The sequence below is a fragment of the Mustela erminea genome, chromosome 1, assembly GCF_009829155.1.
Source record: "Mustela erminea isolate mMusErm1 chromosome 1, mMusErm1.Pri, whole genome shotgun sequence".
Taxonomy (NCBI): Eukaryota; Metazoa; Chordata; class Mammalia; order Carnivora; family Mustelidae; genus Mustela; species Mustela erminea.
This window is the reverse complement of record NC_045614.1, coordinates 217,780,577-217,808,498: the sequence shown is the minus strand read 5'-3', so window position 1 is coordinate 217,808,498 and position 27,922 is coordinate 217,780,577. Positions and strand designations below refer to the sequence as shown.

General features: G+C 63.4%; 1 protein-coding gene across 2 annotated transcripts; it reads left to right on the top strand.

The window, feature by feature from the left end:
- Positions 1–238: 238 nt before the first annotated feature.
- On the top strand, positions 239–11,377 carry SIK1 (salt inducible kinase 1). Of its 2 annotated transcripts, XM_032356256.1 has the most exons (14): positions 239–388; positions 936–1,106; positions 1,472–1,588; positions 3,926–3,989; positions 4,164–4,325; positions 4,472–4,596; positions 4,699–4,822; positions 5,311–5,534; positions 5,812–5,961; positions 6,385–6,507; positions 6,628–6,844; positions 7,469–7,744; positions 8,279–8,513; positions 9,004–11,377. In XM_032356256.1, the coding sequence occupies exons 2-14, from the start codon at positions 951–953 to the stop codon at positions 9,362–9,364; spliced, it is 2,334 nt and encodes a 777-aa protein (XP_032212147.1). In that variant the 5' UTR covers positions 239–388; positions 936–950; the 3' UTR covers positions 9,365–11,377. The 2 variants fall into 2 exon arrangements, with proteins under 2 accessions (XP_032212147.1, XP_032212150.1); XM_032356259.1 differs by lacking the exon at positions 5,812–5,961.
- Positions 11,378–27,922: the final 16,545 nt, after the last annotated feature.

Here is a 27,922-nt window from a genome sequence, read left to right as displayed (position 1 = left end):
CCTGGCGCTCGTCCGCGCGTCGCTCTGGCGTCAAAGTGACGTCAATGGGGATGTATCAATCCGGCGGCGGCGGCGGCGGGGGCGGGGCCGGCGGGGCGGGGCGGGGCCGGCGCGGCGCGGGCGGGGGCGGGGCCGAGGCGCGGCGGGGGCGGGGCCGGGGCGGGGCCGGGGCGGGGCCGGCGGCGGGCGGCGCGTGCGGCCCGAGCGCGCGGCGCGGCCTCAGAGCTGACATGCGGCGCGGCCCGGGCGGCGGCGGCGGTGGCGGCGGAGGCGGCGGCGGCGGCGGCGGCCCGAGCAGCAGGCGCCGGAGCAGCGCGAGCGACCGAGCGGGCGGCGGGGAGCGCGGGGCGAGCGGCGGCCCTGCCTCGGCGCGCGGAGGGCGGCAGCGGTAAGGCGGCGGCGCGGCCGGGGTGGCCGCCTCTGCGCTCGGGGCGGCGGGGCCGGGGCGCCGGGGCTCGGGTTTGCGGCGCCGCGCGGGGCTCCGGGGCTCGGAGGCGCGCGCGCGGGGGTCAAGGACCGGGACCCCCGCCCCCGCCGCCGCCGCCGCCGCCGGGCTCCCCTTTGTTGTGGGGCGGGCGGGCGAGCAGCCCCCGGGGCTCGCGGGCGGGGGTCGGGACGGCGCGGGCGGCGGGGGCGCGGGGCGCGGGGCAGCGGGCGGCCCCGCGGGGTGAAGGGCCGGCGGCCGAGACGCAGCCGACCGCGGGCGGCGGGGCGGGGGTCGGCGCGGGAGCGGGTCGCGGCGCCCCGCGCGGGGCCGGGGGTCTCGGGGGCCCGAGCGCAGCGGCCCCGGGCGGCGGGGCGGGCGCGGGAGCGGGTGCGCGCCCGGCGGGGTGAGGAGGTTGGGTCGGAGCAGCGCGCGGGGGCGGCGGGGTGCGGGGCGCGGGGCCGGGCGGGTCGGGGCGGCCGGCGCTGAGCGCGCTCCCGGCGGCCCGCAGGTGCGGCGCGGAGCCATGGTGATCATGTCCGAGCTGAGCGCGGCCCCCGCCGGCCCCGGCCAGGGCCAGCAGAAGCCCCTCCGCGTGGGCTTCTACGACGTGGAGCGGACGCTGGGCAAGGGCAACTTCGCGGTGGTGAAGCTGGCCCGCCATCGAGTCACCAAGACCCAGGTGCGTGCGGCGGCCCCGCCGGGGCTCCCACCGGGGGTGCGGGGCGGGGGAGCCCCTGTCCACCGCGGGCCGGCCCCGCGCTGGCGGTTCTCAGTCCGGTGAAGAGAAAACGCTGTATGTCACGATCCCGCGTAGTCCGTGCGGCTCTCGGGGCGGCGGAGCCGGGGAGCGCCCCGACGTGGCGCACCGTCTGACCGCGGACTGTCCTAGGTTCTGCTGACCGTCACTGCTTATTTTTCCCTCCAACTTTTTGTGATGTTTTGGGGCTGTAAAGTGTTTTAGAAATGAAGCTGTAGAAAACAGAGTGTGTAAGCAAAACGTATGTTTTTTAAACAGACTATCTTTTTTTTTTTTTTAAACCATAGGTTGCAATAAAAATAATTGATAAGACCCGATTAGATTCCAGCAACCTGGAGAAAATCTACCGTGAGGTTCAGATCATGAAGCTTCTGAATCACCCTCACATCATAAAGCTGTACCAGGTAAGGGCTCAAGTTCGCCTTTTCCTGTGGGTCCCCACAAGGGTGGTGTTCTCCGCAAGAAGCCTGCAGTTTCCGGATTTTGCCCCTCTTTGGGTCTTTGTGGCAGTCAGGGAGGGGGGGGGGTGTACGGGAAACTGGTTCTTGTGAGGCCTTCAGATGTATTTTCAATTATTTTTCTGGCTTTTGGATCATATTGGGAAGTTTGCTTCATCAAAATGTTACTTAGTGTTGGCATTGATTCCTGTTTTAGATGCGTAGAGCTCAGATGTTACTATGAAAACAGCTCGATCTGTGTACTGTCGCAAGTCAAGTGTTTGGTGGAGAAGGACAGATTTTAGGGAAACGAGACGCTGTCTGCTTTTGCAGATAATTGTTAACGTTGAAAACCGGCTGCTCTTACTACTTCTTGTAAATTTACCTTTGCAAAGGCAGCAGTGATCATCCGTCTTCCCCTTTAAACTCTTCCACCAGAAAAGGAGAGAGGGAAATGCTTTTGCCCTGGCGAAAACAGGGAACTTGCCATTGAATCCACGTTGGGAACACACCTCACCCTGGCCGCCCGTTGGTGTGTTTTCTGACTTGATGTTTGTTATCATGTTGAAACTAAGAAATTATGTCTTTGGGATCTAAGCGTTGATTTAATTAGGACAGCAAAGCGAAGCTGCCTTGGAGTCAGCTGCCGGCTTGTGCAAACGAGGGGCAGTCGGCTTGCAGAAGTTCTGTGCAGATGCTCAATGTTCCTTCCAGCTGGGCTGGGCGTCAGGTCGTCTCGGTGATTCTCGTGAAGGCCTGTGACTCTGAGATGAACGTGGCACGGGGTGCGCGTGTGCCCATGCAGTTGGCAAGGCTGGGTGTACAGTGTGGTAGGAGAGGGAATTAGAATAGAAAATTACCCCACGGAAGCCGCGTCATTGGGCTTGTGTTCCCCGGAATGACCGTTTACTCAGAGTCATTAAGAGCAGGGCGCCCGTCACTGTCCACGCTGGCCTGGGCTTTGTTTCTGTGTCATCTCCAAGTCGTGCTGCTCTGATAAGAAGTTTCCTCATGGTCCCTGATGTCAGTGCCTGAGAAATGTGCCTGGCCTGTTTCCGCAGGAGGGGGCTGAGCCCTGTTTTTGACTTTGCCGGAGGGATGAGCCAGGCCACACCTTCCTGGGCTTCCTGTCCCCCGGCCAGCCCAGTGTGTGGAGCAGCCCGGTTAGAGGGCGCAGGGCCCGCGTCCCTGGAGTTCACCGTCCTTTCCGGGGGTGTGGGGGGTGTTTGGTGGCCGAGCGGCTCGGAGGGCAGCGGCTCCCGTGGGACGGCCGCGCCTGTCCTTCCTCGAGGTCTGACACCGGTGTGATTCTCCTCCGGCTGGCCCAGGCCCGCAACCGTGGGGAGACACTTCCCTCTTGCCTTGAGCATTTCTAAACCTCAAAACATGTTCAGTCTTCGTTCTTTCTCTTGTGTCTTGAATTGAGGGAGGGATAAACCGTGGGCTTCTTACTCGCGACGGCTACACACACCGAGGGCCGGGACGGTTAAAACTTCCTGGCCGGCACCGCCTCCCCTTTCTTGTTAGATTTACGGCTGAAAGCAGTTGTCTTTAAAGTGTCTTTTTTAAGAAACAACTATATTTTGAGCCTTAAAAAAGCCTGCTTCTGTAAGAATGTGTTGTCTCTGTGTGTGTCTCTCTCAGAAATATTTTAAAATAGAGGGACACGCGTTGCTTCTTCTTACCGTGCCACAGATTTAAATTCTACCTTGTTTCTGAAAGCCTCTTAAACATTGGTTTTCAGAGCGAGATCAAGCTCTTGGATCAGTATGTGAATCTGGCGGGTGTATTTGACCTTGGCTGTTGCTGTTCACATGGCCCGAGTGGGTCGCGTACAAAGAGCAGTCTGTTTCTCACCTGGCAGCACCTCTGGTCAGCCCCTAAGTTACCAAGTCAGTGAGGCAGGTGGGAAGCGGGTATCGGCGTCCGGGTGAGCTCAGCGGCTGCGGGCCAGGCTCCGGGCGGAAAGCCGCAGCGGTTCTCTCCCGGCGTCCTGGTGTCCGGGGCCGAGGCCTCGGGGCGGCGAGGCAGCGGGGCCAGCGCTGTGATACGGGCGGGTTCTGGCGCAGCCGGCTAGGCGGGCTGGTGCAGAATTCCACTCCAATGTTTTAAATTCTTGTTTTGCGTAGGAACCCCTGTCTCTGTTCCTTTAATGCAGAAGTGTGTGTTTTCTCTTTCTTCTTAAACATACTGGATGCACTCGTCCTGGGAAGGTTAACAAGTGACAGGGGTTCCAGTGGTCTGTTTACTCCACGGGTCTGTTCCCTTTCCGTGGGGTTAAACGTTAGGTCTTTGTGTTTCTAGGTTATGGAAACAAAGGATATGCTTTATATCGTCACCGAGTTCGCAAAGAATGGAGAAATGTTCGGTAAGCCACGCCTCTTTTGGTCTCTGGTGGAAACAGACCTGGGAACTTGGCCCCAGCCGCCCCTGCAGCCTCCGGGGCCGCCCCTCCCGAGCTCCCGCGGCGCTCTTTCGCCGCGCCCCAGAGGGCGGCCGGCTTAGGGGTGTCGCGCTCTAGCTTTGGGCTGTCACTCCTCAGATTATTTGACTTCCAACGGGCACCTCAGCGAGAACGAAGCGCGCAAGAAGTTCTGGCAGATTCTGTCGGCCGTGGAGTACTGCCACAGCCACCACATCGTGCACCGGGACCTCAAGACGGAGAACCTGCTGCTGGATGGCAGCATGGACATCAAGCTGGCAGGCAAGGGGGCCCGGGCCCGGCCGCCTCGTGGGGGCGGGGAGGGGTGCCCACCGCCCAGGGCCCCCGGGCCGCTCGCGCACACAGCTGCAGAACCCGGGCCCTGATGTGTCTACCGTGACTTCACCGCCCATGTTCTTGTTCCTCAGATTTCGGGTTCGGGAATTTCTACAAGTCGGGAGAGCCCCTGTCCACGTGGTGTGGGAGCCCCCCGTACGCGGCCCCAGAGGTCTTCGAGGGGAAGGAGTATGAAGGCCCCCAGCTGGACATCTGGGTAGGAGCCCGCGTGTGCGGCGTGCGGGGCCCCCGGGGCTCTTGGGAATGGCTATGGAGCCCGGGGCGCGGGCGCTGACGGGCAGCCTGTGGTCCTTCGCAGAGCCTGGGTGTCGTGCTCTACGTCCTGGTCTGCGGCTCGCTCCCCTTCGACGGGCCCAACCTGCCAGCTCTGCGCCAGCGGGTCCTAGAGGGCCGCTTCCGCATCCCCTTCTTCATGTCTCAAGGTAGGTGCCGCCGCCGGCCTGCTGCGGGGCTTGTCGGGCCCCCCGGGAGGAGAGTTTTGGAGAGGGAGGAGGAACTGATCGCCCGAATTGCCGCCTGACGGGGCCAGAGTGTGCCGTCAGGTGTACGGGTCAGCCCCGTGTCCCTGCGTCGGGTGTACGGGTCGGCTGCGTGGGAGAGACCCAGCCCACTGGGCGTTTTCCCGTGCCCTACTTATGGGGATGCGGGTGCCTGGGCTCTGCTGTCCTCTGGAAAGGGCCTGGTGTCGGGTCCCCCGCCGGCCCCAGCACTGGGGATGCTGGCCCAGTCACTGTGGAATTTAAGTCTTCCTCTGTCTGGGCCGGTGAGCAGGACCACGTCGCTGGCCATTTGCCCTCAGGAAGGGATTCTGGTCCTCAGAAGGGCTGCGGTGGGTACCGGGTGAGAGGTGGTGGGTACATGCCCGCAGGTGGCTCCTGCCCCGGGCTCAGCGGGTCCCCTTCGCCCCCAGACTGCGAGACCCTGATCCGCCGCATGCTGGTGGTGGACCCCGCCAAGCGCATCACCATCGCCCAGATCCGCCAGCACCGCTGGATGCAGGCCGAGCCCTCCGTGCCGCGGCCCCCCTGCCCGGCCTTCCCCACGCTCGGCTACACCTCCAGCCTGGGCCGCTACGACGAGCAGGTGCTGGGCGTGATGCACAGCCTCGGCATCGACCGGCAGCGCACCGTGGAGGTGAACACCCAGCCCGCCCCGGCCCCACGGGTGCCCCGACGGGGACGCACTCCCTGCGAGAAGCGGGCGCTCGCCCATCGAGTTAAAACGGGAACCTGGGCTAATTTAAGGGCCAGCTGTCCGCTCCTCTAGAGGACCTTCTGGGCCACCCAAGAATAACCCTGGGAGCAGTGTCCAGGGCCCCGCCCCCGCTCCCCAGCCCCGCCCTGTCCCCCCTCAACCCCCCATCCCCGGCCCTGACCCCCGCTCTGACCCCGCTCCTCTCCGCCTCCCCCAGTCCCTGCGGAACAGCAGTTACAACCACTTTGCTGCCATTTATTACCTCCTCCTGGAGCGGCTGAAGGACCACCGGGCCACCCCGCCAGCGGCCCGGCCCAGCCCCGCCCGGCCACAAAGGCCCAGGAGCTCGGACCTCAGCAGCTGTGAGGTGGGGGAACCGTCCCCTTCGCGGGCTTTGCCCTGGATGGTGCCCCCTGCCCCTGCCAGAAATCCCTTGCCTGGACAGGCCCGGGAGCCAGACGCTGAGCGCACTGGCCCCCGAGCCACATCTCCCGCCAGTTAGGCATGGGTGTGGGGGGTGGGTTCCTGTGTGGCCACCTCTGCTGAGGGTCAGGCACTGCCCCACGGCCACTTGTTCCTTAACCGTCCCCAATCTGGCCTCTCCCCACCTCCCGGTCACCCCGTGCAGTGTGGTCCCAGAGAGGAGGGTGCCTGTATCCTAAGCCCAGTCAGCGAGTGACTGATGTCTGTGAGGCCCACAGCAGAGCTGGTGGGGTCTTCCTCGTGACACTGCTGGTGACGGTCCCCAGAGCCGCCTGCCTGATGGTGTCTGTCCTCTGCTTGCCCACAGGTGCTTCAGGAAGGCCTCTCGGGCGACTCTTTCCAATCCTCCCTGCTGTGCCCACAGCCCCAGGCCTTGGGGCAGTCTGTCCTGCAGGCCGACACGGACTGTGACCCCCTCAGCTCCCTCCAGGTGTGTGACCTTCACCGGGCAGCCGTCGGGGGAGGGGTTCTCCCAGCCGTAGCGACGTCCCCCCCGCCGCCAGGCCCCACGGAGCCCTGGCGTTACTGGTCTGTGTCTGTCCTCTCGCAGCCCTGGCTTTTCCCCTTGGACACCAACTGCAACGGAGTGTTCCGGCATCGCTCCGTCTCCCCCAGCGGCCTGCTGGACGCGCCCGTCGGAGAGGAAGTCAGGCAGGGCCCGGGCCTGGAGGAGGAGCGGGAGGCCCAGAAGCCCCTGTCCAGCGGCACGGGCCGCAGGCACACGCTGGCCGAGGTCTCCACCTGCTTCTCCCCGTGCGCCCCTCCGTGTAAGTGTCCCCGCGGGCCAGGGACACGGTCCTGGAGTGCGGCCTGGGTGGTGGGTTGACGGTTGAGGCTCTGACCCACCGATGTGAAGTGAACGTTTCTTGTTGGTTTCTGATGACACACGTCCAGATTGGTCACTTGTTTGACCGCCTCTGCCCCCCCGGGCCATGCAGATGATGCCACAAGACTGCACGTGGCCCTCTGGTGGCAGGACTGTGGGGTTTAGCTGCCCCTGGGGGCCGGGAGGGCAGGTCCTCCTGGACGGAGGGTGACCTCATGGGAACCCCCCCACCCCGAGTCAGCTGCAGGGGCCACTGCTCACTCGTGGTGGCCGGCCATTGTCAGGGCTCCCAAACTCCGATAGCCTCTGGCCGTTGTGGGCCCCTCTAGCACGGCTGAGGGTAGACATGTGGCGGCAGGTATGGCTGTCCGCCCCGTCCCCAGGCTGCATGGGCACCCACAGGCCCGGGAGAGGCTGCACCAGGCACGGAGAAGGTGTCCCTGCCTGTTCCTCTCCCAGAGCCATGGCCACTTGTGATTTCCAGTGAGAACGGTTGGATCCCGGAGGTCTGCTTCTGGCCTCGGGAGCCTCAGGGCCCCCTCAAGAGTGCGTGCTCCTTCCCTAGGTATAGTCATCTCGTCCTCCGCCGCGAGCCCGTCGGAAGGCACCAGCTCCGACAGCTGCCTGACCTCAGCGGGTGACGGCCTGGCGGGGCTCAGTGGACGCCTGGACGCCCAGGGGCTGGTGGGCACCTGTTCCCCTCTCAGACTGGCCTCCCCGCTCCTGGGGGCCCAGTCTGCCACCCCAGTGCTGCAGGCTCAGGGAGCCCCAGGAGGGGTCACGCTGCTCCCCATCAGCTTTCAGGAAGGCCGGAGGGCGTCGGACACCTCGCTCACTCAAGGTGACTTCTGCTTTTGTGCACACTTCCCCTTCCTAGTAGATGCTCTGTGGCCATGGAGGGCACTGCTTTGTCCTGGGGCAGAAGGCGTGTCCCCAGCATTTCCCTGGGCGTGGCCCAGTGGCAGAACTCCCAGATTCTAGATGTCCTGCTCTTCAGGGACAAGCTCCCCCAGTCTTCTGGTGGCTAGTCTGAAAAGCGCAGTAGACACGTCGATGCCCAGGCCCTCCTAGTTTGGAGATGGTGGCTCCCACCTGCCTGCCCGGGGTCCCTCCCTTGTCCCAAGGCCGTGCTCATGCCCTCCTTCCCCAGAGGCTCGTCTGCCCCAGACTTGTACCTGTGCCCCAGGAGGGGCTGTAGCGAGAAGCGGCCAGGTAACCAGAGGGTAGCCGTAATCCCGGCAGGAAGGCAGGCCATCCATCTGTCCCCTCACATTTGTGCTGGGTCCCTCCCTCTGCCTCCCCGCGGTCTACAAACCCCTCGTCGGCCCTGGGGAGGAGACCCGCTGACCATCCTGGTCGTCCGCCCTCCCCCCAGGGCTGAAAGCCTTCCGGCAGCAGTTGAGGAAGAACGGGAGGACCAAAGGGCTCCTGGGCCTGAACAAGATCAAGGGGCTGGCTCGCCAGGTGTGCCTGCCCTCCTGCTCCAGCCGTGCCTCCAGGGGCGGCCTGAGCGCCTTCCAGCTGCCTGCGCAGAGCCCGGGCCTGCACGGCAGCGGGGCCAGCAGCCGGGAGGGCCGGAGCCTGCTGGAAGAGGTCCTGCACCAGCAGAGGTACGCGCACTTGACGCCCGTCACGGTCCCCGCGGGAGCACTCCCGGGCAGCCGGGTCTCTCGAGTGACCGTATCTCTCGAGCTGGTCCCCTTGTCCGTGCCATCCGATGAGCGCACCACCCCCAGCCTGGGGAGGGCTGCGAGGTCGGGCCTCGTTCCCTGCAGAGGGTGGCGGAGGTGGGGAGCCGTCAGGTGCCCTCACTGTGAGGCCCGCCTGTAAGCTGGGGGATGGGGGGCCGTGACTAAGAATGTCACGTCTGGTTGGCATCTCAGCTGCTGCGAAAGCCAGACGCAGAATGGAAATGTCAGGAATTGCTCAGGGGATTAGTCACGCACAGCGCGGCGCGTGGGGAGCAGCTCCAGCCGGAGGCTCGGCGGCGGGGAGCCCCGGGAGCGCGTGCGCCCAGCTGGGCGGCAGGACTTGCTGGATAGCTCAGCGGCCAGGGCAGCCGTGACCCGGTCCCTCTCCCCACCCCTCGTGCCCCTCCAGGTTGCTCCAGCTGCAGCACCACCTGGCAGGCCCGCCCAGCTGCCCGCCGGCCCCCCAGCTGCCCCCGGCCCCGCTGGTCCTCGCCCCGTGCGACGGCGCCCTCCTCGTGTCGGGACTCCAGAAAGAGCTGGGGCTGGGGCCCGGCCCGCTGCTGCCGGCCCACCTCCTGCAAGCTGGGGGCTCCCCGGTGGCCTCGGCAGCCCAGCTCCTAGACACCCACCTGCACATCAGCCGCGCCCCGGCCCCCCATCCCGCGGCCACGCTGCCCCCTGGCTTTGTGGCAACGGGACTGCCGCAGGCAGACTGTGAGATGGAGGACCTGACCGCGGGCCCGCGGGGCACGTTCGTTCTGGTGCAGTGAGGGCCCCGCGTTCGCTTGGGCCGCCGGCCCTTCGAAGCAATAATTTCGGAGTATGTGAAGACGGTTCCGGACTCAAAGCCAATACGTTTCTAGAAGCGAAACAAGCAATACGTTTGGTGTTTTGGCTTTTTTGTTGGTATTTTTTTTTTTGTTTTATTTTTTTTTTTGCACTGAGCAAATGTAACTCTGAGTAGGACCTGGAAACTTTCTGAAGAAAAATAATAACTGAGGGGTGTGTTGGGGTGGGCAGATGGGAAGGGGACGGCGGGCGGCGGCGCGCGCGAGGCGACAGGGCTGGGCCGGACGGGCCGGGCCGCTGCGGGCGGCCGGGGGCGGTGGGAGGGGCGGCGAGGGTGGCGGGGCCGCGGAGGGAGCCGTGCGTTCATCGTGTGTGTGCCTGTGTGTGTTTAGTACCTTTTTTTTTTAGTTAACAATCCTCCACTTCCCGACACATTTACACTTCAGAGCGAGAACTGTGAACTTTCTGCGTTAGGCGTCCGTTTCTACAAAGCTCTGCTGGCCAGCCCAGGAGAAAGTAATCGACCAATTCCTGGAATTCCCTACCCTGAAATCAGAGCCCCGAGGACGGTTTGTTCCCGATTTTAGATGAGAACTTTTATCAACTGCTCGAGCGTGGGGTTTCCAGGATTCTTCAGAGGAGCCCCAGGAAGAGCCTGGAAGCGGGTGGGTGACTGGGAGGCTGGGGCTCCAGCCCGGGACCCGCGGCCTCGAACCCCCCGTGTGCCTTGGAGGGGCCCGGAGAGGTTTCTTCCTGCTGCCCGTCTTATTTCCGCTGCTAATTAAGTTTTTATGCATTTCATTATCAGGGTCCAAAAAGAACAACCGGCTGGGGGTGGGGCGTGCAACATGGCAGGGGTGCGGCGGGCGGGCGGAGCAGGGCTGGCGGGCACGGGTCCCGGCTGGCCGCCCCGCCTGCCCGCGGCCGGCCGGCGATCCGGGGTCCCCCGCCTTCTGCAGGCCCCACGCTGGGCGGGCTCCCTTCAAGAGCGCGGCGTGAGAGGTCGGATCTGTGTTGTTCGAGCTTCGTTCCTTTTTTAGAGCAGACGTTGTACGTGTATATAAATAGGAAACAGATAGACACTACTTATTTTTTATATTTTTTACTACACCTTTGTGTTCCTGGTTTAAGTCCTCCTCTCTGGTAACGTTGCAGAGCGCGAGCCCCGGGTCTGCGTGGAGGAGGGGGACGAGGCGCGTCCCCCTGCCGGTGAACCCGGGCGGCGGCTCCGTCCCGCGGCGGCCGCCGCCTCAGCCCCTGCGCCCCTCCGCCCCCGATCCCTTCCCGACCCAGGTGCCTTCAGCTCACTTTGGCTCTTACGACCTACAGTATTACCAGGGGAAAGGTGGGCATTTGTAGAAGCCAAAGACTGCCCAGGCTCCCGGCGGCAGGGAGGCCGCGGGCCGCGCGCCCGGCTCCGTGTGTCTGCCCTGCTCGCTGCTGCCGGTCCCCCCGCACCCCCGCCACCACCTCTGCTGCTGGCTGTGGCTGTCGCCAGCCTCGGGGAAGGGACCGTCCTCATGCCTGGCCACCGAGAAATCACCAAAGCCTCCTGCTGCTCGCAGACGGGGGCAGGGGGCCGGAAGGTGTCGGCGCAGCCCGGCCCAGGCCTCCGGGGTCCGCAGAGGCCGCTCGGCTGACTCCCCCGCGAAGGCGGCCCCTCGTTCACTCCTCGCCGTTCTAACGCCACAGATCAAAGGCCTCAGAACCGTGACAAGCACTTTACTTCCTCGGAAATTTCCTTTCTTGCTGTGAGTCGTGTGTCCCCGCGTCTTGTGTGTAGGCGTGTGCGACGTGTGCTCCGTAGTTCCCCACACGCGTGGGGCAGGCTGGGCGCCTGGTTCTAGGCACTACGTGATCTGAGATGTACATAGTCTGTTTTTTTACTGTAACTGGTTTATTTTATTTCTAATGTTAACATGAGAAATGTATGCCAAATGATTAGCGGGTGTATGTTTTTTAATTTAATATTTAAATAAAAGATTTGGGCGAAAGCCCTCAGCCTCTCCCTGTGCGTCGTCAGTGTGGGAAGGCCCACACCGGGGTTCGCGTCCTAAAGGGGGGGCACGGTGCCGGCTCCCGCAGCAGCCCGCGGCCCCTGGCCTGCCTGGTGGCGGCCACTACCTCCCCTCCCTGGAGGTGGGGACCCGCCTGCCACTGAGCCTCAGGTCCGGGCGCAGGAGGAGCGGCCCTGGGCTCGGCGCTCCTGGGCCTCACGGGTTCTCTCTGCCTTCCCGGGGCAGCCGCGGGCAGGCTCTGCTCACCTAGTTCCTCCCCTCCCCTGACCCCATTCACGCCTCCCTCCTTCCCCCAGAATTGCTCCGCGGATCCACCGGCAGCTCAAGGATTTGGAAGACTCTCATGGCCTACTGCTCCACCTCTTAAATCGGCTCCACCGAGTCCGAGCCCTACGTGGACCGGGCTGCTGGGTGAACAGAGGATCCCCTTCATTTTGATTCCCTGGCGCATATTTTTTGGGTAAAAAGTTCTTCGATCTTTTTACGCCCGTTGGGACAGTCACTGTCCAAAAACTGGAATGGCCCCTGGACCCCGTGCGTGGCTAGAGGGAGGGACGTGCTGCTGGGAAAGCCGCAGGCACCGCCGCTGGCACCTCCGTGACAGATGGAGCAGTCTACGTGTCGCACGCTGGTGGGCACAGACGGCGGGCCCTGGAAGCAGAGACTCCCAGCAGAACCCCGCACCCCTGGGTTCACACTGTGACTCTAGCCAAGAGGGGGACCTGGCCTGCTAGCACGTGCTCGGGCAGGAATGAGGCCCGCGGAGTAGCGCTGGGCCATGAGAGGGAGGGAACTCTGCCTCCTGCTGACATGGGGACGGACCTTGAGGACATGACACCGAGCACAGCAAACCGGGTCCCCTGTGACCCGCTGATGTGGCTGTCCAGAGCCGTCGGATCCATGGAGACTGAAGGGGGATGCTGGGCACCAGGGGCTGTGGCAGGGGAGCAGGGGGTTAGTGCTGCATGGGGACAGAGGTCAGTGCAGGGGCCGATGGAAAGTTCTGGAGACAGTGGTGAGGGACAACACAAGTGGACTTAAGGCCACAGAACCGGACACCAACACGGCTGAGAGGTGCCTTTCATGTCACGTGTGGCTCTAGGTTCTCTTGGGGAGAGGCCCGGCTTGCAGAGTAGCGTCCCATGGCGGAACCGTGACTGAGAGGACGCGGCAGGACAGCAGGCTGGGACCCGCAGGGGTCCCAGGAAATGTCTGGGTCTGCGGCCGGCCCGGGGACTGCAGCACGCGGGATCACACCTCGGCTGGTGCCCGCCTGGGAACAGTGACCACATCCTGCTCTGGGCGGAGGCTCTGGGCACTGGGAGTCGGCAGGGCCTCGAGGCGGGGGGTGGGGGGCTGCAGCCCCGTGTCTGTCCCCAGCCAGGCTGCTGGATGCTGGCCGTGTGGCTTGGGCCGCAGAGGAGTCTACTGCGTGCTGACCTGGCGTGGGGCCGTGGCCCCCCAGGGAGCGAGAAGTGTCCATGGACCGGCTGTTCAAGGCTTAGCCACTTGTCTCCAACTGTGGACTCGGGAGCTTTCTCCCTTCGCCGGCTGTGTCCTCTTCCAGCCACAGGGCTCAAGTGTAACCTGGGGTTCATGGGTCCCACTGGGTCACAGATCAAAGACCGCGATCAGCACGGGGTGGGCGCCCCCGCAGAGAAATGCGCCCCCAGAACAGAGCAGCTCTGCCGGCAGGTGACTGGCACACAGCACCATGCACCCTTCCCATGGGTGTGGCTCATGGAGCTTGGACAGCACACTGCGGGCACGGCTGTCCCCAACACCAGCGCGCCTTCTCCCAGAAAGCCCCCAGGGTCCTCAGGGACCCTTCCTCTTCCCCCGGCCTGTTCCCTGTCACTGTGGGTTAGTCGTGCGTTTCCTGGGGTTTCCTACCGACAGACTGTGCCTCGCCTGCCCCCCATGTGCCCGGCTTCTTCCTCTCGCGTGGTTGCTTGGCGGCTGGTCCCGGGGCGGTCCCTCCCTGTGCCGGCCCCTCCCCGCCACCGAGCGCTGCTCCCGGTGTGGAGATGCCCGTCTGGGCCGTGCACCTGCCGACAGCTGTGGGGTAGTCATCGGTGTGGGCTCTTCCCGGTGCGGCTGCTGGGAGGGTCTGCGCCCGTGTCTGCGTGCACGTGGCCCGTTCAGCCTGGGTGGGGAGAGGTGGACACCCAAGGGCTGCATCATGGACCATGATTGCCGCTCACTCTAGTAGACGTTGCCGAGCCCAAGCCACCGAGGGGCTGCGGCCGTTCACCGACCCGCCCACGGCACGGGGGCATGCTGGGGGTTCCATCCCCCCGGCCCCCGGCAATCCTAGTGCCATTCTAACAGGCGCACAGGGTGTCTTCCTACGGCTTTGTTTTGCACATTTATTTTGCATTTTCCTGAGGATGAGTGATGCTTACAGGCCGTTTCTCTCAAGGTGATTGAGTCCTTGCCAGGTTTTTAATTGGCTCATCCGGAGGCTCATTACTGAGTTGTAGCAGATCTTTTCCTCGTTCCCATGTTCGTTTCTTCCTCCGACGTGTGTATGTGTACATGTGAGCGCCTACACGTGTGCATCGGCCCACATGCATGGACGGACGCACGTACACACGCGTGCATACGAACACACACGTTTCCCCCACCTGTGAATTGCCGTTCACCAGAGGAGAGGAGTTCAAAGGTTTAATTTTTATGAAGTCCTACATGTTTTGTCTTTTCTGGAGCATCTCATGTCCTAAGAGACCCGGCCCCCCCAGCGCTGAGAGGCTCTCCAGAGCTCCCTTCCGGAGGCTTCCTGGGAGCTTCCTTCCGGTCCGCGTCTGTAACCCACTCCGAGCTGAGTGCGCCGGTGGCCTGGGACAACAGCTGAGGCTTATTCTTTCTCTGTGCGTGTCCAGCTGACCCAGAACCATGTATTGGAAAGTCTCTCCTTTGCCCCCATGGAATCAATTTGAAACATTTGTCAGAAATCAAGCCACCGTGAGCGGAAGGGGCATTTCCGGACGCGGTTCTGCTCTGCGGGGCGGGACGTCTCTCCGGCGGCGACACCACACTGTCTGGATGATGTCGTTCCTATAGCTGGAGGCTTCATGACCGTGCGTGGCGTCCGTCTGCTTCCGTGTTCTGTCTCTGCGTTCGTGCTGCTTGTCCTGGGCCGTCACACTGCCACACGCACTTTGTTTTTTTAAAAATTTTATCATTATTTGACAGAGAAAGAGAGCCCAAGCAGGCGGGGCGGCAGGTAGAGGGAAGCAGGTTCCGCACTGAGCAGAGACCCTGACGCGGGACTCGATCCCAGGACCCCGGGATCACGACCTGAGCCGAAGCCAGAGGCTTCACGGACGGAGCCCCCGGGCGCCCCTTCCATACACATTTCAGAGTCCGCTTGCCCTTCTCTGTCACCCGCGCCGCGTCTGTCTGCGTGGGGTTGGCGTTCTTTCTTCCGCAAAGGTTTGGGGGATTGCGTCGGAGGGGGCGCGTGGGGCCGGGCCTGCTCGGCGGGGGCTGTAAGCCCCACAGTCTCAGGGCCGAGCCAAGCAGAGCCAAGCAGAGGCCCTCTTCCATTTTCGAGCGAGCTTTGGACGTTTGTTTTTCAAGGCAATTGCGCATTTCACCTGGGCTGTCGGGTTTCTCTCGGAGGCTCGCAGTCACTCCCAGTCTCGCCGTCTGCGGAATCTGCAGCCGCGGCCCCGGGCGTGAGCCTGGTGCGGCCGCCCACGGGTCCCTCCGGCCGGCTGTCGGGGGGGCACGCTCCGGCAGCACGGGCGGCGCGCCACGGGGCACCGCTGCCCGCGTGCTCTCCGCCTCCTGCTTCTCCGTCTTCCTTTCTTATTTGTTGTTAGGACCCAAGTGTGCGGAGCGCCATCGGGCTCCTGGGGTATGCGTCCATCCGTCTCCGCTGCCCACACGCGGGAACCGTCCCTTGTCAGCCCCGTGCGTTTTCGGACCGTGCGTTTCCTCTTCTGGAGGAATTGCCCGTGTCTTCGCCGTGGACGGCCCCTCTGTCTCCTCGGGGGTCCTCCTTGTTCCGGAGGCTGCCCTGACGTTAACGCAGCCTGTAGGGCTCCCGCGGGGTCGGCGTGGGTGCCGGCTGCTTTTCCGCCCGTGCTCGTACTTCCTGTAGATGGCCCTCGGGGGTCTGGGAGGTGAACGCGGCCCGGCCGTCTCTGCCCCTTTAACAGCGAACGGAAGCAGCAGGCCGGGTCCCCGTCACCGTCTCCCCCTCACCCCGGGGCTGTCTCTCCTTCGCTCCTCGTCCTGTCCTCTTTGCGTGTCTTCTGCTGGGCTCTGTCTCCATTTCCCCAATGAGAGGGACTGTGCCCCCCCTCTGCCCTGTCCACCTCCTGTGGGTCACCTTGGACACGTGACCCCATGCCACACAGGGAGGCCGTGGGCTTCAACAAAGCCGCCCACTTTTACTGTGTTCTGTAGAGCAGTGCTGGCTGGGACTTACATCTCCGACAGCGGCAGGTTTGCAAGCATAGCGGCTCCCCCCGACAGCTACCGAGATGAAGTCTGAGTGAGGACAGGGGGGCTCCTCCTAGCCTGGCACAGAGGTTGGGCCGCGCGCCTCTGTGGGCCTTTGCTTGTTCAGATGGGCCTGGGGAGGTGTGTGGAGGCAGCAAGCCCCATGCTCTGTGGCCCCGATGGGCCACGGCCTCTCCAGGCCCGTCTGCACAAGCCCACCGGCCACGCGGCTGATGACAGCACGCGCCCTAGGCAGCTGGGGGCACGTCCAGGCAGGCCCGGGCAGAACATGACTGTGGATGCTGGGCCAGCGTGGCTGCTGCTGGTCACCTCTGAAGCTTCTCCCTGACAACTTGCAGCCAAGGTACCAGCCCCCAGAGGACGGTGCTCGGGCCCAGCAGCTTGGGGCTGGAGTCAGGCCCAGGTCCGCTGAACCTGACTTCCAACCTGGTCCCTTGACAGTCCGCTGTCCATCCACTCTCACTGGGTGATCAGAAGATCCCACAGAGCGAGTGGGGGCAAGAAATGGGTCCTGGGCTGGGTCCAACCATCCAAATGGGCATCGGGCAGCCTTTCCCGAGGCTGGGCTGTCCCTGGCCTCAAGGTGCCAAGGCTGAAAGGCACACCAGTGCCAGCCGATGTGTCCCTTCAGCCCCGGCCAGGGCCCCTCCAGGCAGCGAGCTGGCTCAGAGTCTTGGTTTTGCAGGGGGACTCCCTGGGCAGAGGATGATGGACAGAGAGGCTAGGAGCCCAGCTGGAAGGGCCTGGAGCCCCACTGCCCACCACCCAGGAGCCTTCCAGACGCCTAGAGCTCCCAGGGACACTGCCCAGACTCCTGGGGGCTGGGAGCTGCAGGCAGCCTGTCCACGGCATTCTGGGCCCGTAAGACATGTAACAGGCACGTTCCCTCCACGTGTGGGATGTGATTAATTTTCCCGAACTAGGCACAACAGCCCCGCAGGCTTGGCCTGTCTGACTGTGCTGACCTCCGCCTCTCACGGGGGCAGCACCGCGCTGGCCCTGGGAATCCCGCGTGCTGGCAGCCCCCGCACCTGCCCGGTGGTGCAGGGGTGGGTCTGCGCAGCCAGAGGTCGGCGAGGTGCTGCCTGCCACAGCCCCCCTGCCCGGGGACCATGGGGCCAGGAGTCGTGTAAGGTTCACGGGTGTGTGGCAGGTGTGGGGGGGACTGGGCAGGGTCAGTAAAGCTTGGACGGTGCGGTGGGGCTGCCTGTGAACAGAATGTGAAGCCAGGCCCTGTGGTGGGGGAGGGGGATACGTCCAACACACGCCCCAACCACGTCCCCCACCCCCGCTGGAGCCTGGTGACGTGGGGGCCGCCTGGGGCCAGCCGTGGTCTGGGGCGTGGGATTGAGCAGGCTGGGGATGGGGTGCTGTCGGAGGCCCTCTGTGTCCTGCTGTTCTGGGGTCACTCTGCCCCCCCCGCACGACGTGGTGGGAGCAGATGTGGGAGCCTCGGGGGCAGAGGGCTGATGCGGGGGCTGCCGTCCCTTCGCGGCCGAGCCCTCCCTCCCCAAGGCCCCTCCTGCCGCTCAGAGGGCCACGGCCTCACCCCGATCCGCGCGGAAGGCTGGAAGCACAGAGGCCTTGTCGCCGAGGGTGGCACGTGGGGACACAGGCCTGAGGCCAACCGTGGAGTATGTAGGGCCCATCCCCCCCGGCCGGAGCAGCCCCAGGCCCACTCCCCCAGGCCCCCCTCCAGCTCCCCAGCCTGCCCCCACGTTGAGCCGAGGTCATCAGGGTAGGCCCTCATCGACAGGCCTGGTGTCCTTACAAGAAGAGGGGACTTAGGACACACGGAGGGGAGAGCACAGGCCGAGACGCGTGTGCTGTGCCCACGAGCCAAGGACACGGAGGCCGAAGCAGGCGAGTCCCCACCTCTGTCGGGTCCAGGCCCCCGGCGTGACGTCACAGGGACTCGGGGTCCGTCGGCCGCCCTTCGGTGCTCCCCATTCCCCGCCCCCTCCAGGCTCCGGGACCACATTGTCTAGAAGTCCTGACGCATCGTCGCGGTGGAGGGACCCCCGCCCCCCGCCTGCACGGGGAGCCAGAGGTGTCTTTAGGGAGACCAAGCAGCCATCATCGCCTGCTGAGCCCTCTCCTCTCTGCAGCCGGCAGTGGACAGTTGGGAGCCTGGCACTGTCCTGGGCCGACTGTGGGAGGGGTCAGTGGGCCTGACTTGGCGTCGGAGGGCTGGACCCCAGCAGGGGACACAGGGCGCCCCTCCCTGCTGGACAGACAACACTGTGTCCCTCCCGGAAGGGCTGCTGGCCGAGCAAAACCAGCTGCCCCTGAGGTCCAGGCTTTATCTGCAGAATGGCCCCAGGAGTCTCCTGGTTTGTGGGGACCTTGGCCACAGGCTGCCCAGCAAGGGGCAGCCTTGCCCCCAGGGCTAAGGGGCTGAGGCAGGCTTAGACCAGGCAAGGGGTGCTCTGCTGGGTGGGGTGCAGGGGTGCCTGTGCCGGCTGTGGGGGGTCCCTGGAGGGGTGGGTGGAGGCTGTGATGGGAGAGCTGGCCACTCAGGACCCCTCGGGAGGAACGGGGTTGGGGGAAGGAGCAGAGCCCGGCCCACGGTCTGCCCATGCCAACCATAGAAGGGACCTGGCAATGAGGTGGGGGGCGCGAGTGGCCTACGTCGGGGCCAGCGCAGTCCCCAGCGGTGATGGACAGCAGGGGGTGGGCCGGGCGAGCAGGGGCTGAGGCTGGTGCTTGCCCAGCAGGCCAACCGCCCAGCCGGGCCCAGGGCCCCCCGTGCCACCTCCCAGTGTCACCGCGGAGGGCTCGGGGGTAAGGGGTGTTTGTCTCGGGCGGTTCAGGCTCAAGGGGTGGTCTGGGGGGCCCTCGGCTATGCTGGGGTGACCTGGGGATGGTGAGGAGAGGCTGACCTCCCCGAGACCATGGAGAGGGCAGGCTGCTCCGTGGCTGTGGGACCCCTGCCGCCAGACTTGCTGGCCACTCGCCGGCCCTCAGTCCCTTCTCCTCCAGGGACTGGTGACATGTACACAAGAAGGACACTGAGTCCCGAAACGCCCCGCTGCCCTGGGTGCCAGGCTCCTTCCAAGCCAGGCCTGGGAACGCAGCTGTCCTTGGGGAGGGCCATGCTGGGCCGAGGCAGGTGGTTGTCCCTTCCTTGGGAAAAAGGGAAGCGAAAACACAAGAAGGAAGCAGCTTCCCGTGCCGCAGAGTCACAAGTGCCCGGGACACGGGAGGTGGCCGTGGGGACAGCGGGTGCCAGACTGCTCTTCCCTCGTGTGCCTGGCGGTCTCGCGGCCAGATCCGGGGACACACGGAGACTGCTCGCTGGGCTGCCGAGCAGAGCCGGCGGGGCGTCTCAGGGCCGCTCCCCAATCACACCGCCCCGGGCTTCCAGCTCCCCTGTGCGGCGGGGCTCGCACCGCTGGCCCCACGGAGCTGCTCCTCTGTGGGACACCGAGGTTGGGACGTGGTGCGGGGGGGACGATGTGCGGAGAGAGGGGTGGATGCAGTGAAGGGACCCGACTGCTCCTGGGGGCAGCGCTGAGAACACCCTTATTATTGTCGCTCCAAGAGGAAAGCCTCTTCCACGACGTCCTTGAGCCCAGGGCAGCTGCAGAGACGGCTCCTGGGATGTGGCAGGGTCAGGACAGCAGGGGACTCCCAGGAAGGGCCCGGGGAGCTGCCGGGAAACCCAGGCTAGCGCCGGGGAGGAGTGGCCGTGGGGCCGCCACCAGCCAGGGGGTCCCGGAGGCTAGCAGGGTGCGGGAACCCCGTGCTCCTCTCTGCCCCCCAGACGTTCTCTGGCGAGGTGCTGGCTGTCCCACGCCGTGACTCACCCTCACGCCCACTCGAGGGGGCAGGGTTGGTGTCTCCAGGGCCGGGATGAGGAAGCTGAGCCCTGGGGCTCAGCCTGCGGGACGCAGAGGAGAGGGCGTTGGTGCTGTGCCCTGCACCCCCCACGGGCCCCGGCACCCAAGTGCTCCATGCCACCCCAAGGGGGGCGAGCATCCTCTGGCCGGCTTCTGTCCACACGCGTGTGTGCGTGTGTGTGTGTATGCGCATGCACAGATCTGGGTGCCAGCAGGCCCAGAACCTGTCTCCCTACTTGCTCTGACTTGGTCACCACCGCAGGCTTCAAAAGCAAATATTTTGTCCCCAAGCTGCGGAGGAGGAAACCCGAGAGGTCTGGTGACTCAGACCCGCCCGGCTCACCAGCTGTGCCGGCCTGTGCGACTCGGGTCAGGCTCCCGAGAGCTGGGGACCGCCCTGCGGCTCGGCCGGGCTCTCGCCCTCCGTGGGCGCGTCTGTCCCCTCTGGCCCTGCTTCCCCCAGCCCAGCAGGCCCCCGTGTTTCAGGGTCCCGGACACCCCTCCTGGTGGTGACAGCCACTGTCCAGGCTGGGTGGCGTGAGCTGCGCCAGCCCCACCACGAGGGAGAGCACTTTGTGCGAGTGCGTGCGTGTGCACGTGTGTGTGTGAGCACGCGTGCGTGCGTGTACACATGGGTGTGTCCCAAGGCCGAGACCTCCGCTGTCCAGGCCCGCGGGGGGAGGCCTGAAGTCATCTCTGCTCCAGAAACCGGATCTGGGCAGATCTTCTTTCCGGGCCCAGGGGAGCCCTGTGCGCCCAGGCAGAAGGAAATGAAAGTTGACTGTAAACAGTGCTCCCGGGAGCCTTCATTGATTGTCAGATATTATCACAGAGACCTGCTTCAAGGAAGGCGCCGTGGGGAGAGCTGGCCCGGCCAGCGGTGGAGCAGAGCGCCAAGGAGGCAGAGGGGCCACTCTGCCCCGCTCAGACTCCCCTAAAGCCCACCATCCCCTCGGCCCCCGGGGCTGGGGTCGCAGCTCAGTGCGCAGGTTCCCGGGCCCGTGGGGCTGGCCTTCGGGGGCCTCGGGGCCCAGGGCTGAGTCAAGGGCCCGGGCTCGCTGGGCCTGAGCGTGGCCGATCCTCTGCACAGACATTATTCTCAGTTTTCGCGTGAACACCCGTCCTCTTCAGGTGGCCTTCCGTCCTTGACGCTGAGCCCTGGGGGACTTTCTCTTTTTCTTGCTTATCTTGGGGGACAGACTCAGAGCCAAAGGCAGGGAGCCTGGCCGGCTTGACTCCGAGTTCCAGAGGACCCATCAGGATCCTTCCGGATACGGGAGGTGAGGCCGTGTCTTTCTGCTTGGGGGGTCAGCAAGTGGGAGGGGCGCACGGACTCCAGGGAGAGATGCTGGGGTCCACGCAGCCTATCGCGCTCCTGGAGGAAAACGCAGGCCAAGGACTGATTTGCAAACTACGTGTGGTCGCCGTGAGCTGCGTCCGTGCGTGCTTAATCCCATGGGGCTCCAGGATGGGGAGAGGCGGCACTGGGCACGGGCGCCCACCTCGCGGGCAGCACCTGGCCTTCACCCCGCCACTCCCTGCCTGTCCCCCTTCCTTCCTGTGCTGACCTGCCCCCAGCCTCTCCGACGCTTACACGCCCTCCTGCCAGGACACCCTGAGAACCCTTGCCTGGGCACCCGCACACCCGCACATCCTTCAAGACCCCGCCGTGCTCTTCCACTTGTTTCCGTGGCGTCTCTGCCTGACGCCCCCTTCCTGGACACGTTAGTATTAAGCTGGTGTTGCTGCGTGAGGGTTGGTCAGTCTATATTAGACCTCTCTTGGCTGTACAGAGGCTCCTCGAAAAGTTGAAACTAGAGCTACCCTGTGACCCAGCGATCACACTACCGGGTATTTACCCTAAAGATACAGATGGAGTGACCTGAAGGGGCACGTGCACCCGCATGTTCAAAGCAGTGATGTCCACAACAGCCAGACTGTGGGAAGAGCCCGGATGCCCATCCAGATGAGCAGATTGAGAAGATGCGGTTCATATAGACAACGGAATATTACTCAGCCATCAAAAAATAAAATCTTGCCATTTGCAACGACATAGATGGAACCAGAGGGTATTATGCTGAGTGAAGTAAGTCAATCAGAGAAAGACAATGATCACATGATCTCATTGATTTGAGGAATTTGAGACACAGGACAGAGGATCATAGGGAAAGGGAGGGAAAAATGGAACAAGACGAAACCAGAGGGAGACAAACCCTAAGAGACTCTCAATCTCAGGAAGCAAACTGAGGGTTGCTGGAGGGGACAAGGGTGGGGGGTGGGGTGGCTGGTGATGGACCCTGGGGAGGGTAAGTGAATTGTGTAAGACTGATGATTCACAGACCGGTACCCCTGAAGAAAATGATACATTTTATGTTAATAAGAAAAAAAGAAAGAAAACTTTCTTGGCTCAGAATCTCCATTCAAATAAACATAAAAAAGGAATTCATTAGCTTACATTAACTACATCTCCCAGAAGCAGCTTCAGGCTTGGCTGGATCCAGGAGCACAAATCATGGTCTCAAGGTCTGCCTATCTCTCCATGTCTTGGTTCTGCTTGTCTCTTATTGACTTCATTCTGGGTGACAACTCTCTCCCCACGGGGTAGAGGTGACCTTTGACAATCTCACATTTGCCTTCTACCAAGTTAGCAGCCCCGAGTAGGAAGAAGCCGATTTTCTGGTCACTCCGTAAACCAGTTCCAGAGACGGTGCTCATGGTATGGCTTGGGTGAGGTGTGCACCCCAGAGCCAACCACCGTGGCTGGCAGATGAGATATACATCGGTCCTTATACTGGATAAGCTTAGCCCTTTAGGAAGGAGAGAGGTTTGCTGCCTGGTGGAGGGGAGAGGGAGGCTGAGTAGTGTCGCCAGCAGGACGGGTGAGTTCCTCGCGGTAGCCTTGTGCTTTTCACTTGTCTCTGTGCCCGCAGCCCCTTGCCCCATGCTGGGCACATAGATGAGTGCGATCTTTCTTCACTGGCGATCACCCCTCTTGCCCTTAGGGGCTTCTGGGCCTTAGAGAGTGGAGCACATGGGCTCCAGGGAGTTATAAAATGACAAAAGTCATCTTTGGGAAGTCTCTCAGCTGCCCAGGTCAGGCTCTTCCTCCTCTGGTGGCCTCAAGAGGAAGGATTAAACTGCAGCACACCTGACAGGACACCCAGTGCCAGCTCTGGCAGGGTCCGAGCCTTGAGGTCATTATATGGGATCCTGGATCTAGCCATGCCTGAAGCCACTCTGGGTGATCCAGTGTGGAAGCCAACACATTTTCCTCTTGAGTTCATCTGAATCGGTATCCCAGATTACCATGTCCCAGACTCTGGAAGAAGGGGGTTAGGTCTTTTAGGTCTTCCTGAAAGTGTGCATGAAAATGACTTCCCCTGTAGCCACCATTGTTAATAGGACCAACCATCCTGCTGTCAGAGGTGGGGAAGGAGTTCAGGTGGATTCGGTTCTTGATGAGCCACGAGGGCACCCCCCGCCCCTGCCAGCTGGGGCTGGCTGCTTCCGAGGCCCTCCTTCCTCCTCAAGGGTCAGGAGAGCCCCCGCCCCGCCCCGCAGGGGTCCTCTGACCGACCGCAGGGAACAGTGGGGCAGGGTGTGCAGCCCTCACGCAGGCCTCCAGCTCACCCCGCCGTCCTCACCCTCTCCTTCTCTTCACCTAAACCCCAGACGCATGTGCTCCCTCTGGCTTCCCAGCTCCTCCCCAGCCCAGCAGGTGCAGGAGAGCAGTGGGCCCACGACAGCCGCCTTCTCTCTCTGTGCGCGACGGTCGCGGAGCCGCAGCTTGGCGTGAACACGGAATGGTTTCATTTGGGCCCACAGCCACTTCCAAGCCCCCCTGAAGACCCCACCCCACCCCGTCCCTTTGGACTGTCCCAGTGCTGTCCACCGTCCAAAGCAGCTTCTCATCCCTCCCAGGGCACCCCCCAGAGTGAGGGTGTGTCGCACGGGGCTCGGAGGAGAGGTGCAGGCGTGTCCACCCTCCAGGCCACCTCCACTCTCGGGCACCGGCCGCCCCGAAGTCCCCAGCTCGGTCCCAGACTGGGTGGGGGCAGGCCCCAGGGCTCGTCCGGTGACTCAGCTGCATGAGACCCCGCAGGAAGTGTGCGTCCCTGGAGGGCCTCCTGGCATGGGTGTGCGGTATGGGGGGCATAGGAGGGTCAGGGTGGCTCAGCTGCCGCGCGCACCCCCGGTCCCCAGTTCCAGGGCTCGAGTGAGAGCCTCCTGCAAAGTCTCGCTCACGGTCCTGGTGCTCGCGGGGCCGTTGCTAGTTCCTGAGGCGACCCCACGCCGCCCCACCCCCCGGTGCTGGTGCTCTTGCGGCATCCGGGCTGCCGAGACTTGGTCACAGGGGTGCAGCGGTTTCCACCCTACTCCGTCTCGGATCCCTGTCTCCGGGGGACGCCAGCTGTCGTGCTGTAAGCAGCTCTGTGGGGCGGCCCCGCGGCAAGGAGTGGCGGTCCCTGCCCGCAGCGGTGGAACCCGTGCTCTCGAGAACAGAGCCTCCCGCCCAGGTGACAGCGTCTGATGACACGGGCCTGTCTGACATCTTCGTGGCGAGCTCGGGCTCAGCCCTGAGTCAGAATTCCCAAATCCCTGAGCCACAGTCACCCGCGGTAATGAACGCTTGATGTTTTCTGCTGCTGAGTTCTGGGGTGAAGCGTTGCCTGGCCAGGGCGGACTCCTCTCCCGCATGTGTGTGTGCGTGTGTGCACGTGCGTGTGCGTGTGTGCACACATGCGTGTGCTCTTCTGGAGAGCCCTGACAGACACGGCAGCCGCATATGCCGCCCTCCCAGGCTCCCAAGGTCACTCCTGTACCGCCAGGGCCCCCCCCAACCCCAAGGACACCCCCCATCTGTCTACACCCCTGCACACGGCTTCTTTATGAAATGCTTCCCAAGTGACCCGGGTTTGAACGAATTTCTCGTCCGGCCCAGGCACAGCCAAGCCAGCCCTCATCCGAGCCAAGACCCAGCCCACGGCCGTTGGAAGGGACTTTCCAGACCTTTCCTGGCGGGAGGAACCCGCAGGCAGCTCCCACCTGCTCCTTCCATCCACTCGCAAGAGCACCAGGGACGGGCAAAGGACGTTTTAACGAAGAAAATGCGGTCAGAGGCACCACAATTCCTTTCTGCTTTCTCGGGACTGACGGTCAACCTTCACGAGGCACCACAATTCCTTTCTGCTTTCTCGGGACTGACGCTCCGCCTTCACGTGTCCTTGTTCCGGGGGCCAACGTGTGAGAAGGGAGGACCGAGTTCAAGCACCGCCCGCTCAGCCCCATCTGAGCAAGCGGGACGTGTGGCCTCTGGGGCTCCAGGAGCCACGCTCCAGCAGGGAGAGGGGCAGAGGGGCTTGGCCCCTGCCCCGGGGGGAGGGATTTCCTTACCCCATCCCTGGCAGATGGCTTTCCCTCAGGAGGAGGGAGGCACGCTCTCCTCCTGGCAGGGATTCCGGGGCTCGGTGCCTCGCTGGGGAACCACAGAGGGGCCCGGTTTCCCCATGGGCAGCAGGAGTGGAGCCTGCCTCTGTTAAAAATGTTTGGCATTTTGGGGGCCCCTGGATGGCTCCGTTGGTTGGACGTCTGCCTTTGGCTCAGGTCGTGATCCCGGGGTCCTGGGATCGAGCCCCGCATAGGGCTCCCTGCTCGGCGAGAAGCCTGCTTCTCCCCCTCCCTCTGCCTCTCCCCCTGCTTGTGTTCCCTCTCCTGCTGTGTCTGTCTGTCAAATGCATAAATAAAATCTTAAAAAAAAAAAAAAGATTAAAGTTTGGTATTTCGTTCACTATGAGTTTTGAATTCATTTTGATTTTTAAGAGTGTTGCCCTAAAACAGCGCTCGCCTTCACGAGTGAGTCGTTCAGTGAGACCCGCGGAAAATTCTGCACCAGGAAGAGGCTCTCCCTGCTGAGCCCCAAGGCTGGCGTCTGCTTTCTGCCCTCAGGGGTGTGGCACACAGTGAAAGCCTGGGTGTCCGGGGTCGTCTGAGCAGGACTATCTCCCGCTGAACCTGAACCCCATGCAGCAGGCACCTGTGAGGCTTGCTGCCCACTGGAGCCCGGGGCCAGCCCCTGGCAGACCCCAGCAGAAGCCCAGTAAACAGCGGTACCCGTGAGGGGCCTGACCACCCCCCCCCCAGGCCAGGATGCTGCATGGCGGCGGTCCCTGGCGCGGTGGGAGGGCCGTCCAGAGGGACACAGCAGCCGCTGTCCATCAGCTTACCTGTGCGAGCCCCCACCCCGGGCAGTGCTCTGGAGGGCAGGCAACCTCTGAGGCAGAAAAGGCCTCAGGGTCAGTGTGGATCCTTCCAGAAGAGGCTGCATCAGGTCTTGCCAGCTCGGACCATGGGGCCCATGTTATTCCATCTGATAAACAGAGGGAGGGCAGCGAATGCTCCTTGACCCGGAGCTGCGCTGGGGGCTTCCTCCTGTCGCCCACCCCCACCCTCCTGACCCCCGTTGTGTGGCGGGGGCTCACTGTGTTCAGCGACCTGTCTGAGGTTGCCCAGCACCTGTCCCCGGGGCACCCCGGAGCGCAGACCTCCCCAGTCTCCCAAGACCGGGTCCCCCGGAAAGGGAACGAGGGGCAGGCTCCACTTCCTGATGCTTCTCCATCGACCTGGTCGGGGACGAGCAACCGAGCCCTGGGACGGTCCCGGTGGCCACCGGAAGGGACAGGCGTGGGGAGGCAGGCCACTACAGTTGCCTGGGCTGCCTCGAGGAACGCCTCTGGGCCATCCACTGTCTCTTCTATGTGTGGCCGACTGGAGGGGTCCCACCCCGCCCGAGAGCAGGCACCCACGGGGGCGAGAGCACTGGTGCTGGGGTGCCAGGAGGAGCCCCATCCTGAGGACAAGGGAGCATGCCGCCCTCTCAGAGAAGGAGCTGGACGTCCCGAAAGCTGCTGGCAGGGCTGAAGGAAGAAGGGACATCAGACGGAGAGGCCTGTGTGTGGGCAGACCCTGCGTGGACGTAAGCACACACGTGTCACACACGCACTGTGGATACGGACACACACACACACACACACACACACAGAACTAGGCTTTCCGCTAACCCCCACTCAAAGCTGCCAGGTCACACATCAGCCAAAGCTGGGTTTCCACTCACCCTTTTCCCTGTCTGAACTCTCCATCCGGATCCCCCAAGGCCTGCCCACCCGAGTCCAGGTCAGCCCAACCTGCCTTGCCGCCTGAACAGGGCCATCCCAGGATGTGCCAGGCCAGCGACGGGACCTGCTTCCGGGATGGGCCCTCTGAGGGGCAGGCTCAGAGCTTCCTGATGCAATCAAAGGCTCCATCCCAGCCCCAGGAAGTACCCCGTACTCAGAGAAGAAAACCGAAGGCCAGGGAGGCCAAGGCTCCCCCAAGGTCACACAGGTAGGTGGGTGGCCTGGGGGCGGAGGGACTCAGCTTGGGAATCAGAATCAGCGTGGTGAGCACGTCCAGCATTTCGCCCTGGGTCCCGGCCCCCAGCCCTCTCCTGGATAGACAGTGGGTACCAGTGAGTACTTGCAGAGGGGCTCGTGGAGGGAGTTCTGATAGCCTCCCTCCTTTTTTCCATTTATGCCTGATGAGGAAGACCCCACAGATGACCTAGAAAACGACCTTGATGCCTACTTTGTAAACGAGATCACCATTATTGCTCAAGCCCCTGCCAACCCACTCCCCGCCCCCGGACGGGCTTCCTCTCCTGCTAGTCATTCATTCTCCGCGTCTCTTCCTCATTCCTTTCTGGAAGGCAGGTGAGCGCGTCTCCCTTCCGAGCCTCGCTCTTCCCGGGGACTCCGACCCACACGTCACTCATTCTTTCTGTCATCTGCAAACGGCCCTCAGGCTCTTTGCCTACATCTGCAGACATCCTGAGCATGTCTTCCTCCTCTCCCTGATGATTCAACACCTCGCTCGGGCAGAAACGTCCCTCGGTAGCTGGGGGGTTGCTCTTGTCCCGAGGTGGACTCTTCCGGGATTTACGCAGCCTCGTCCGCTTTCTCGTGGTTAGAGTGGACGCTGTGTCTTTCCCTATCCGTTACTTTCAACCTCTTTGTGTTCTAGTAGTTAAACCGTGTCTCTTGGCGAGAACATACGGTGGAGTCTTGGTTTTCTTTGCCAGTCACATAAGCTCTGTCTTTCCATTCGAATGTCTGGTCCATTTACATTTAATGTAATCGGGGACACGGTTGGCTTCGGAGCTCCCACTTGCTAT